Source organism: Conger conger, chromosome 19 (assembly GCF_963514075.1).
Source record: "Conger conger chromosome 19, fConCon1.1, whole genome shotgun sequence".
Taxonomy (NCBI): domain Eukaryota; kingdom Metazoa; phylum Chordata; class Actinopteri; order Anguilliformes; family Congridae; genus Conger; species Conger conger.
Genome location: NC_083778.1, coordinates 868313 through 882197, shown reverse-complemented (window position 1 = coordinate 882197; position 13885 = coordinate 868313). Strand labels below are relative to the sequence as shown.

The following is a 13885-nucleotide window of genomic DNA, read 5'->3' as shown; positions in this document are numbered from 1 at the left end:
TTTATTCATGAACTTTTACTGAGCTGTATATGTGAGAGTCAACAGTAAACACGTGTCCAGTACTTTTTGAATGATCCTCCCAAGAGCTATTTTTAAAGAAACCCCACTTTGCTTTGAAAGAACAACATCACATTGGCGAAGCAAATGTGAAAATTATTACCTTATTAAGATAATCCTTCATCCCTGGTTTTCCTACACTTTTCTTTCAGGAACTGCTCTGCAAACAAGCTGTGAAAATCAATATGCCCTCTGCAGGCACTGTAATAGTATCTAGACTATCATAAAAGCTGTGTGTTGATTGGTAATGTGATTATTCAACATAATGTGCCTCTTATCCTTGGAGAAGCATAACTTGCCATAGAGCCTGCTTTTGGTAACAGCTGTTGTTCTTTTTAACATCTAGCTCCTTAGCCTTATCTCTTGTTCCTGTTTATCCCCCTTTCCTGCTTCTCTGACTTTTTTTGTGTGTGTCAAATTTGCACTTGCCGCAAACCCCTGGTCATTTTCAGCCAAGTCATGGTTGTCCAGAACGCAAGGTAGCGTGGCACTTCTTTACATTCGCTGCCCTGGTGCACGTTCCAGAACATTCATTGTGTTTGCTCATTCTCTTTTGTACAGTATCTGCATATAATATCCCCATATGTCTTTGCTTGTTGTTTGTTCAATGTCTAGAGCTGCCATCATCAAATCTGGACCTCAAATCCAAATCGAGCCCTGGTTTTCTTTTCTCCCTGGTAATTAGCTGAACAATTAGTGCTACAGATTGGCCAGACTGTCGTCACGCCTGACTCCCAGCTCTCTGACCCCGAGGACTGTGATTTGATGATCCCTGCTCTAGAGAATCACACATGTATTCCTTTTGTGTTTGTATGTGTCTACACATATAGCAATGTGGGTTACCTGAAATCTAAATTGTACACAGAGCAATATAAGTAGTATATTGCTTTCACATTGTTTCCATCATCCATGAAATGCATCCTTTTAAGAGAGATATAAGATGTTTAACTTCATTTCCAAGGACATAAGGCCAAGTTTTTCATCAAACAACATATGAATAGCCGTATTTTTATGATGAAATCACTCCGCTATTGTTATGAATGTTGTATCTTAATTTTTTTCAACTGCAGTGCTGAGAACAAAAGGAGAACGAAGCACATGCAAAAAAGCCTGAACCCTGAGTGGAACCAGACCGTCATCTACAAAAATATCCATCTGGAACAGGTAGGCCAAACCATGATTAAAAAATCCACCTGAAACAAGTAGGCCAAACTGCTATAAAAGCATCTACCTAGAACAGGCAGGCCAAACCATGATAAAAATATCCATCTGGAACAGGTAGGCCAAACCGCCATAAAAACATCCACCTGGAACAAGTACACCAAACTGCTATAAAGGCATCTACCTAGAACAGGCAGGCCAAACCATGATAAAAATATCCATCTGGAACAGGCAGGCCAAACCGCTATAAAAACATCCACCTAGAACAGGCAGGCCAAACCGTGATAAAAACATTCACCTGGAACAGGCAGGCCAAACCGCTATAAAAACATCCACCTGGAACAGGCAGGCCAAACCACTATAAAAACATCCACCTGGAACACGTAGGCCAAACTGCTATAAAGGCATCTACCTAGAACAGGCAGGCCAAATCGTGATAAAAATATCCACCTGGAACAGGTAGGCCAAACCGCTATAAAAACATTCACCTGGAACAGGCAGGCCAAACCACTATAAAAACATCCACCTGGAACAGGCAGGCCAAACCACTATAAAAACATCCACCTGGAACACGTAGGCCAAACTGCTATAAAGGCATCTACCTAGAACAGGCAGGCCAAATCGTGATAAAAATATCCACCTGGAACAGGCAGGCCATTACTGTTCTAAAAACATCCACCCCGGAACAGGCAGGCCAAACTGCTATAAAAACATCCACCTGGAACACGTAGGCCAAACCACTATAAAAACATCCACCTAGAACAGGTAGGCCAAACCGCTATAAAAACATCCACCTGGAACAGGCAGGCCAAACTGCTATGAAAACATCACCTAGAATAGGTAGGCCAAACCACTATAAAAACATCCACTTTGAACAGGTAGGCCAAACCATGATAAAAACATTCACCTGGAACAGGCAGGTCAAACCACTATAAAAACATTCACCTGGAACAGGTAGGCCAAACTGTTCTAAAAACATCCACCCGGAACAGGCAGGCCAAACCATTATAAAAACATCCACCTGGAACAGGCAGGCCAAACCACTAGAAAAACATCCACCTAGAACAGGTATGCCACCAGGGTGACCGCTTATGCAATCCTAGAATACTAGATCATCTTGAAAACTGAGCTGGTCAAGCTGGGCATGAGCTGGTCCACCAGCATGGCCAAGATGGTCATAAAGCTGGTCGAGCTGGGTATGAGATGGTCATAAAGCTGGTCTAGCTGGGCATGAGATGGTCATAAATCTGGTCTAGCTGGGTATGAGATGGTCATAAAGCTGGTCTAGCTGGGTATGAGATGGTCATAAAGCTGGTCTAGCTGGGTATGAGATGGTCATAAAGCTGGTCTAGCTGGGTATGATTTGTGATGATGCCAAGCATAGCTTGAGCTTGTTTTTTTCAGCAGGGCACCATACTGTCAAATTCATATGTTGTTACCTAATTAAAATATGGATCGATTCTTTTTTTTTCTAATTATGTCAGGCTTAGGAAAACGTGAGGCAAGGGGAACACAGGAATGGCTGCATGTGCTGTTTTTCAGAATAATGATTAAATGATAAGAACATCATATTGACACAGTGAATCTGAGAGCACGATCAAAAGCAAGGATGCATGTTTGAAGTTGAGCTGCTGCAGCTGCTACTGGATTGGCTAGTTCCTCTCAGTTTTCACACCAATCGTGTGCCTTTTTCTTCCCCCAGCTAAAGAAGAAGACGCTGGAAGTGACCGTGTGGGACTATGACAGATTTTCCTCCAACGACTTTCTGGGAGAAGTGAGTGGTGTATGACTCAACAATGAAGCACTGTCCTTGAACTCTGCGCTTAAAATACAAAAGTTTGTTTGTTCCCCTGAAGGTTTAGTGTATTTACATCTACTGTGCTTCTATGATTTATTGAAATTCTCTTATATGCAAAATATTTTCTTAAAGGGGCACTGTAACACTTGTTTCAGTTGAGAATATTTGGCTTAAATGCTTAAATTCTGTCTGTAGGCCATTTTAAAATCATCGTCAGTGTAGCCATTTTCTAATTATATGGGGAAAAACTTCTCAAAACAAACACGTCCAGTGACGTCACTCCAGCCTGTGTTTCCCAGAAGGTAACGGGGTGCTCAAACTCCACCCTTGAACGCAGAGACTGAGTTATGGGTGATCACATGACACTCTCATGAAAATACAGTAAGGTTAGCATACATAAAATGGTTCAGTTGTACTCGTCAAAATCTAAAAGCTCGTCCTCTAACTCTCGTGTCGACCAACTATAGGTGTCCACCATATCACTCAGGCTACCCAACCCGACACGTCCATATTTAGGAAACGGTTACACTGACAGTGATTCTTTGTTACAAGACCATTGTAAATCCATTCCTATCCTTGAAAAAGGCTCACTGACATGTTAACTCACCCTCTGCCTGTGTTTATAGTCCTCCAATTCAGGTTTCAAAGTGTACATTTGTCAGGCTGTCACTCTGTATCAAAACATTGTACAGCTGTACAACAATTCAAGCTTATTGGTTGAGAATTGGTTCTAACTGGCGCGGGGGCTTATTCAGATTGTTCGTGTAGCTGCCCAAATTGCACTCTGAAACTCGGTATACTATTACTTATTATCCAAGTGAAGACTACATATCTAATTAGAAAACCATACCAGTTTGTTTTCGGTAGTAACAAGCAAATTAGCTGTAGTTAGCTTGACTCATTTACAAATATCCACTTACAAAATATAGGTAATAAGAACATAGTAGTGATTGCACAAGCATTGAGCTTCAGGTGGATATTTGTAAATTCTGGGAGCTAACTAGTAATAGCTAATTTGCTTCTTGTTACAGATAGCAAACTGGTATTGTTTTCTATCTTGATAAGCAATAGCATACAGCTTCGGTGACACTTGTCTGGAGCGCAACCTGGGCAGCTACACGTTCCTTTTATCTCTTTACAATGATGTTCAATCATCTGTGTTTAGCTAAACCTTTATTTCTCTCAAACTGTAAGTTACAGTTGCATTGTTTGTGGTGGACTATCACATCTTTGTTATATAGCCAGCTAGTTACGTAACTTGCTTGCTCACAATAAAGGTTAGTTAGGTTAGGTTGGTTAGCTAAAGTGAAAACTTCAAAAAGTCAAAAAAATCTGTATAGTGTTGTGTAGCTCACCAAAGTCAAAATTTCATAGTCACCTGTTCCGTGAACATTTTCTGACGAGAACACTATGAAAAGACAGCAGGCTCTGTTGCATTTGTCACTGTCGGCTTTCCAAAACAGTGCACTGAACTGTATGATAACGATTTATAGTACATGTTATATTCATAGACTGTGGGAAGCTTAAACAGTGTTGTGGTCTGAGGGTGATTGTTGTTGCAATTCCTCTCTTGACTGTTAGAAATGACCTATTGTACCTTTCCCCTTTTTTCAGATTGTTCTGTTTATTGTAGGTGCTGATAGACACCTCGAACACACTGTTCTGTTCATTGTAGGCGCTGACTGACCTGTCAAACAGACCGTTCTGTTCGTTGCAGGTGCTGACTGACCTGTCAAACACACTGTTCTGTTCGTTGTAGGTGCTGACTGACCTGTCGAACACTGTTCTGTTCGTTGTAGGTGCTGACTGACCTGTCGAACACTGTTCTGTTCATTGAATGTGCTGATAGACGTCGAACAGACTGTTCTGTTCATTGTAGGTGCTCATAGACATGTCAAACACACTGTTCTGTTCGTTGTAGGTGCTGATAGACCTGTCGAATACTGCTCCCCTGGACAACACCCCGCGCTGGTTCCCCCTGAAGGAGCAGAATGAGGGCACAGACCACGGGACAGCACGCTTGGGAACAAGCAGTCAGCAGTCCCCCAAGCCCTCAGTCATCAAGAGCCGGAGCCACGGCATCTTCCCCGACCCGTCCAAGGGTAAGAGAGGGGGCTGTGTGCATTGGCCGACCTTTCACCGTCCTTTTCCTTTCTTTACACATACTTCACATCGAAAGCTTTCACGGCCATACAGATCTTTTGTTTTACTTCAACCCCCCCATGTAACTCCAGTGCACATTCCTCGAGGCCTTGGATATCGCCGGCTCGATTCCAGGGTGTGTCACTTCCATGAGATAGGTCTACATAAGCCTACAAGGGCTGCAGGGCTGGTTGAGTTGGGTATCCTGTGTCTTTCCAAGGCCCCTTTGGCTCAGGCAGGGGTGTCCAACTCCAGTTCTGGAGGGTGGCAGTGTCTGCAGGTATTTGTGTATCCTTTCAATCTCCAACCAATTAAGGCCTGGGGAACAAGGTGTGTGGGCTCTTTAGCCAGTGGCTTAAATGAACCGCTCGTGCTGAAGCACACTGAAAACCAGCAAACACTGTTGCCCTCCCTGCCTGGAATTTGACACCCTTGGGCAACTCCAGCCTCCAGTCTCCTTTGATGGGCTGTTCAGCTAGGGCTTCCCCACATTTCTAGGGCAGTGATCCTCACCCTGGGCTAGGGTGTCCATGGCAGTGTCATATTTTAAGCAGTTATATCTAAATCCCAAGCTCACGGGATGTGCTGTAGTCTAGCTGCTCTCGTGGCAGCCATTTTGTTTCCTCTCTAAAGATGCACAGGGTCAACCCAGGGTAAGCAGAGCTGATAAATAATGTGGTGAACTGGGAAAGGAGAAAGGAAGGCAACCAGGGCATTTATCATTATAATATAAAATATAAAAGATGCTCCAGTAATGGAAAAAGAGACTGAGCCATGTTTTATTATCTTAATTAACTGCACGTGCAAGGGATTAATCCCTGTCAATAAGCACACGTCTGAAAAGACAAGATCCATAATCCCACAGAGGAGTGTGTTATATTATTTTTATTAGAGGGGTTGATTCAAAATGCATATAATATATAATTATAAAATATGTACAGTCCATATAAATATAAATATACAAAACATATCACCAAATATCTAGCATTTCAAGTTGTAAAATAATTTTTTTCATATATAGTAGAACTTCAGAGAAACTCAAAAAACCGAAAAGTTTGGTCAATCGAACATGGTGTGGAATTGGAAGTATAACATTAATACAAAATGATGACTGCAAAACACAAACGAATAACACAAATAACACACATATAAAAATTACACAAGGGACTGATTGTTAAAGTGTAGCCTGCAAGGAAAGTATAGCCTTTGACAAAGAAAGGACCAGGACAAAATTCACTGTTGGATAAAAAAAGGGAAGCAGGTGAATAATTTTAAATCCGGCAAACATTATGTCACAATGCTTGCGACGACTTTCAGCCGCAAGAGCGAGCTTTACCAACGTCAGTATACGGATTTGTTACTGATGTGGCTGTTTTGTGAGTTTAGCCTACAAATTATTGTTGCTTAGCCTATTTGTTTGCACTTTATGGGACAGTCCTTGTTTGGGAGAATGCCATTGTGGTTATTGGTTTATTATTATGTGAAATAAATATTTAATTTCTTAAAATTACTGTATTTCAAAGTCACTTTCAGAGTTATGAAAAGTTCAGTGTTCTGAGCGACCTTCATTCCCGAAATTCTCTGAGGTTCTACTGTACAGAATATATAAAATATTTTATATTACATAAAAATAAGATTTGCAGTTCGTGTGGTCATACTACAGCCGATGACAGCCCTGTTGTTTAAACAATAATTGTATACAAACCATAAATGTGTTTTAATATGCAGCATATACACTCACTGAGCACTTTATTAGGAACACATGTACAGCTACGTATTCATGCGATCATCTCATCAGCCAATTGTGTGGCGGCAGTGCAATGCATACAATCATGTAGATACGGGTCAGTAGCTTTAGGTAATGTTCACATCACCCATAAAAATGGGTGACATTGACATTAGCGCCAGACAGGGTGGTTTGATTCTCTATTCACTCTATCGTTTGCAGAGAATGGTGCGAAAAACAAAAAGCATGAGCATGAGCAGCAGTTCAAAATGCCTTGTTAATGAGAGAGGTGAGGGGAGAATGGCCAGACTGGTCAAAGCTGACAGGAAGGTGACAGTAATGCAAATAACCACGCATTACAACAGTGGTATGCAGAAGAGCATATCTGAACATGCAACGCATCAAACCTCTAAGTGGATAGACCACAGCAGCAGAAGACTTAAAAAGTCAAACAAATAAGCCTAATAAATACCTAATAAAGTGCTTACTGAGTGTATAGTAAATACAGTTTAATATAATATAAAATAAGCATTGTGATGTTAAAACCAATGACAGCCCTGTTATTTTAAACAATAATTGCCAACAAAGCATAAATGTTTTTTTAATATACAGCATTTACAGTGACTTCAAAAAGTATTCAGACCCCTGCACACAGAAAATTGCCATTTTTGCCCATCAGTCTACGTTCAATAACCCATCATGACAAAGTGAAAACATGTTTTTACACATTTTTGCAAATTTATTCAAAATCAAAAACTGAAATCTCTCATTTGTATAAGTATTCAGACCCTTGATGTAGTACTTTGTAGAAGCCCCTTTGGCAGCAATTACAGTTTTGAGTCTTCTTGGGGAAGTCTCTACGGGCTCAGCACACCTGGACCGGTGTGCCTTTGCAGTGCCTGATGTTTGCCAGACAGTGCTTGGAGTTCTGCCCAAAGAGTCATCAGACCAGAGAATCTTTTTCCTCATGCTCCCCTTTAATGAGTCCTTTAAATGCCACGAAACTCCAAGCGGGCTGTCATATACCTTTACTCAAGAGTGGCTTCCATCTAGCCACTCTACCATAAAGGTCTCATTGAAGGAGTGCTGCTTAGATGGTCCTTCCGGCAGGTTCTCCCATCTCTGCAGAGGACTTCTGAAGTCTGTTCGAGTGACTTCCCTGACCAAGGCCCTTCTTGCCCAGTTACATTACATTATATTACATTTACCTTTGGCACATAGTTTATTATTCATCCACAGTGATGTACAAAACAGTGCATATGAAAGTCATAACAAACAACTGAACATGCCAGATAGGGGATAAGTTACAATTCATATAGAATTTGTTGTAGGGCCATGAACACACAAGGTAAGGCCAAGTCAAACTGCCATACCAAGACAACTACAACTTGAGTACTGAGACAAATACAAAGTCAAAAGTCCTAGATTAAGGTATGAAACACAAGGAGGTAAAGCTGGGTGGAAAAAGTGACTATAGGTTAGCAGAGGAGTTAAGGTACAATACTCAGTTTGGCTGGATGGCCAACTCTGGGAAGAGTCCTGGTGGTTCCAAACTTTTTCAATTTTGGAATTACTGAGGATGTGCTCCTGGGGACACTCAAAGTTTTACACGTGGTTTTATGCCCTTGCCCTGATCTATGCCTCACCACAATTTTATCGCGGAGGTCTACAGAGAGTTCCTTGGACTTCATGGTTTGGTTTTTGTCCTGAAATGCAGTGTGAATTGTGGTACCTTATATACACAGGTGTATGCCCATTCTAAACTATGTCCAATGAATTCAAATTGCCACATCTAGGATAAATAAAGCAAACAGAATGAGTGCAAAGGGTCTGAAGGAGAGATTTCAGTTTTGGATTTTTAATGAATGGCAAAATTATCCTTTTTAAATTAAATCTACAACACAATAAAGTGTGCAAAAAGGTGTCTGAATACTTTGTGAAGCCACTGTATATTACATACAGTATAATATAACATTATAAAATGAGCACTGTGTTTTAGACATGCAGGTGCCCACTATTGAGAAATCTCACAGTAGCCCCGGAGGCTCCCAGGCTTGCTCGGAGGGCCAGGTGCGGTGTCACGGACCGCCCCCCCGCTGTCCGGGCAAAAGCCCGGAGGACGCGGCCACCGTCGCCATAGCGACCGCCGTCGCCATAGCGACCGCCCCCGAAGCCATCGGCCAGCAGCTGCTGCAGCGCCCGCAACCAAGTAAAGCACCACGCGAATGAGTCCTCTGGCATGGCAGCTTACTTACTCATCCGTTGCTTCCTCCCTTTCCCTCCTCTCCTTCTTTTCCTTTTCCGTTCCGTGGTCGTCGATCCTTCTTCCCTCCGTCTTCCGTTGGTCTCTTTATTTTGACCCCTCCCGGCTCTTTCGTTAAACCTTTGAACTTTGACCTTCAGTTGACTCCCCCCACCTTCCGTGAAACGCGGCCAGTTCACGGTTGTCCTTCTCTGTGTGAAAAAGGGCCTTTTCCAAGTTCACTTTTGAGAAATTTATTTTGTTTTTTTGTTGTTGTTTACCCTAAAAAGGGAAGTAGAACTGGCTGTTTCTATTTTGGAGAAACATCATTTTAATCCACATACAATATATACATTAAATAGCTATAGGGAATCTTCAGCAAGTTGCTGAATTTGGGTAAATTTATCAAGCCATACTTATTAAAACACTTCATTATTAATACTTAGTACTACTAATACTTAATAAATACATATCATGTTAAAGTCAAAACTGCCGAAAATGAAGCAAATATTGAGACATGCATTAGTTCTTATTTAATTACTTTTGTATAATTATGTTCCATATATCTCCTTGTCCCAACTGAGCTCAGATTGATTTAATTTAGGCAGTCCTTGGAAAAATGAAATACAATTTAACTTAATTATAACAAAGCAGCGCGTGACATCCCAGTGCAAGTGCACGAAGGGTTCCTATCCGGAAACAAACATTAAAAACTGCAAAACCAGCGCTCCAAAACATTGCTCTTAAAAATGTAAGTTTTCGATTATTGGATTATTACTGAAATCCACGTCTTCTTCTGCCGGCTGAACTGACGAAGCGAGCTGAAGAAACCCTATGAGTGCTCTTTCCCGCAATCTTGTTTCTATGACCACCCCCAAACCCCGCCCCCCGCCTCCCATTTGTCTTCCTTTCCATTCGTCAAATTTAGTAAACAAAGCCGGAATTGCACTCGCATAGTTCCACTATTACCCCAGGCGTTCAGTACAGGGACAGGGTGGAGATGGACGCACTTCAACCTTTTTTCCTTTCCTGCCCTGCTGAAAAAAACAGCTCCAGCTAGGTTTTGAAACAGCTGGTAGGTGGTTGACCAGTTCAGACCAGCTCCATACTCAACATGGTTTGACCAGCTAAAGCTAGGTTTTGAAACAGCTGGTAGCTGGTCATTTTAAGCTGGTCACAGCTGGATTTTACACGCTTTCTTTCTCTCTTCTTTCATCTCTCTCTTACTTTCTTTCCTTCTTTTCATCCTTCTCTCAGAAAGTACTGTACTTGTGACTTCCGTGCTGCTGCTACGGAGCCCTTAAAAATCTCAAACAGCCAGTTGTGAAACTACTCAACCCTTTTGAGCTCCTGTGCATGCCGCGGCCCCTTCCCCCTCTATCCCGACCCCCCTCTTTCCTCCTTTTTGGTGTCTGGACCACGGGCCACCCCAAAAAAGACCAAACTCCCCTTGCCTCTCAGGGGGGGTGATGTGCATGCGTGGCCACGTGCAGTAAGCTGGTTCCATGCAAGGATACATACTCTGGGTTTCCATTTCGCCCACCCCCTCCTCCCCCCTCCCCATCCCCCACCCTCGCACGGGCGGGTGGCAGTCGATAAAAAGAGACACCCCAGGCACTGCGTAGACGAGGTGCCCTCAATTCAAAGGACACAGTCTGACTATCTCCTCACGCCGGCCAATGAGAGCAAAGATACAAGTCACCTGACCATCAGGAAAGCCATGTCCGATGGGACCGCGTGCGCAGAAGGAGGTGAGAAACTTGCTTCTTGTCTCATGGAAAAGGACAGGGGTTTAAAAAGCACCCCCCCACAAAAAAAAAAAAACCTGTTTCCCCTCCCAACAATTCATGTTGCTAAGCATTTCTCCATAGGTCAGCTATGCAGCAGTTGGCTAATACCCAAAGGGAACATTGGATGACAATCCATCAGAGCTGGATTAGAGATGTATACAGTTGTCGAGGATGTAACCCTTGACCTTCTGGGTATAGGCATACGTTTGTACGGGTGCAGACTCAACAGTGCGGACATGAATTGTGATGGTCAGTCTGTTCTAAAACACACATTCCATATCATCTCAATTGGTCAACAGTAGCATTAATTAACTCATCGAGCTTTCATTTCACAAGACTAACACATTCTTAATTTTTTGCCATTCATAATCAGGGTTATGACAAGATTCAAGACATTCATAAATTGGACTTAATTTGTCCGTCTTACTTGCGATTTTCATATGTGCGCTCAAATAATCTATCAATAAGAAAATGTATTGAAAAAACAAGATGTCAAATATAATTTTATAATATAATTATCTATTTTTTGATAATTTGGCCATTTGGAATATGATCTGTAAAATCTGAGCATGAGCACTTATTTTTTGTATATACAGTCAGGTCCATAAATATTGAGACATCAACACAATTCTCATCTTTTTGGCTCTACACCACCACAATGGATTTGAAATGAAACGAACAAGATGTGCTTTAACTGCAGACTTTCAGCTTTAATTTGAGGGTATTTACATCCAAATCTGGTGAACGGTGTAGGAATTACAACAGTTTCTATATGTACCTCCCACTTTTTAAGGGACCAAACGTAATGGGACAAACTAACAATCATAAATCAAACTTTCACTTTTTAATACTTGGTTGCAAATCCTTTGCAGTCAATTACAGCCTGAAGTCTGGAACACATAGACATCACCGGACGCTGGGTTACATCCCTGGTGATGCTCTGCCAGGCCTCTACTGCAACTGTCTTCAGTTCCTGTTTGTTCTTGGGGCATTTTCCCTTTGTTTTGTCTTCAGCAAGTGAAATGCATGTTCAATCGGATTCAGGTCAGGTGATTGACTTGGCCATTGCATAACATTCCACTTCTTTCCCTTAAAAAACTATTTGGTTGCTTTCGCAGTATGCTTCGGATCATTGTCCATCTGCACTGTGAAGCGCCGTTCAATGAGTTCTGAAGCATTTGGCTGAATATGAGCAGATAATATTGCCCGAAACACTTCAGAATTCATCCTGCTGCTTTTGTCAGCAGTCACATCATCAATAAATACAAGGGAACCAGTTCCATTGGCGGCCATACATGCCCACGCCATGACACTACCACCACCATGCTTCACTGATGTGGTGGTATGTTTTGGATCATGAGCAGTTCCTTTCCTTCTCCATACTCTTCTCTTCCCATCATTCTGGTACAAGTAGATCTTTGTCTCATCTGTCCATAGGATGTTGTTCCAGAACTGTAAAGGCTTTTTTAGATGTTGTTTGGCAAACTCTAATCTGGTGTTCCTGTTTTTGAGGCTCACCAATGGTTTACATCTTGTGGTGAACCCTCTGTATTCACTCTGGTGTCTTCTCTTGATCGTTGACTTTGACACACATACACCTACCTCCTGGAGAGTGTTCTTGATCTGGCCAACTGTTGTGAAGGGGTTTTTCTTCACCAGGGAAAGAATTCTTCTGTCATCCACCACAGTTGTTTTCTGTGGTCTTCCGGGTCTTTTGGTGTTGCTGAGCTCACCGGTGCGTTTTTTCTTTTTAAGAATGTTCCAAACTGTTGATTTGGCCACACCTAATGTTTTTGCTAACTCTCTGATGGGTTTGTTTTGATTTTTCAGCCTAATGATGGCTTGCTTCACTGATAGTGACAGCTCTTTGGATCTCATATTGAGAGTTGACAGCAACAGATTCCAAATGCAAATAGCACACTTTACATGAACTCTAGACCTTTTATCTGCTCCTTGTAAATGAGATAGAGGGAATAACACAAACCTGGCCATGGAACAGCTGAGCAGCCAATTGTCCCATTACTTTTGGGAGTGGGAGGCACATATAGAAACTGTTGTAATTCCTACACCGTTCACCTGATTTGGATGTAAATACCCTCAAATTAAAGCATTTCATTGTGGTGGTGTACAGAGCCAAAAAGAGGAGAATTGTGTCGATGTCCCAATATTTATGGACCTGACCTGCATATTTGTGTGTTTTTGTGTGTGGGGTTTTTATGAAGTTGTTTGTGTTCTAGGGGGATTTGCACTGAGATTCTTGTAGTTGTGAGCATGCTCAGAGTACAGATGTAGTTTCTTTGTGTTGTGTGTGTCCACGGCTTTGCGCTTTGCGCTTGAAACAAAGCTCTCTCTGTTATGCAGACTTGCTTATCTCGTGCTGAAGCCCGAGAGCGTGGTGTCTTTGCTCTCTGAGAGATGTGTATTGTTTGGGCGGATTGTTGTATCCAGAGTGTCATGCTGAAATGTACAGATGTGTGAACCGTGTGTCTGATGATGGGAAAGCCGACAGACGCTAAAGACAGTGTTCTGTAGGATTGGGGTCTGTTCTTTTTCAGTTGAGTTTGGAGTACAATGAAATTTGGGGTAATGCTTTATTCGAAGGGTCCTACATAAGAGCTATATACAGTGGGAGCAATAATTATTTGATCCCTTGCTGATTTTGTAGGTTTGCCCACTTACAAAGAATGGAACTGTGTAGAATTTTAATCATAGGTACATTTTAACATTGAGAGACAGAATATCACAGAATAATCCACAATAACCACGTCATATAAATTTTATAAATTTTATATCATATTTTCACATGAAATAAGTATTTGATCCATAGAACAATAGGACTTAATACTTGGTGGAGAAACCTTTGTTGGCAAGCACAGAGGTCAGACGTTTGTTGTAGTTTTGCACCAGGTTTGCACAGATCTTGGGAGGGATTTTGGTCCACTCCTCTTTGCAGATTCTTTCCAAATCCT

At 41.9% G+C, this 13885-nt stretch overlaps 1 protein-coding gene across 1 annotated transcript in view; it reads left to right on the top strand.

The window, feature by feature from the left end:
• LOC133119276 (protein piccolo-like) overlaps nucleotides 1–13885 on the top strand; it is a 137823-nt gene that overhangs the window by 96301 nt on the left and 27637 nt on the right. The window contains exons 20-25 of the mRNA XM_061229804.1: nucleotides 510–536; nucleotides 1128–1221; nucleotides 2921–2992; nucleotides 4938–5118; nucleotides 8884–9093; nucleotides 10719–10877. Of these exons, the coding sequence (XP_061085788.1) occupies nucleotides 510–536; nucleotides 1128–1221; nucleotides 2921–2992; nucleotides 4938–5118; nucleotides 8884–9093; nucleotides 10719–10877 (743 nt within the window). The remainder of the gene's footprint in view (nucleotides 1–509; nucleotides 537–1127; nucleotides 1222–2920; nucleotides 2993–4937; nucleotides 5119–8883; nucleotides 9094–10718; nucleotides 10878–13885) is intronic.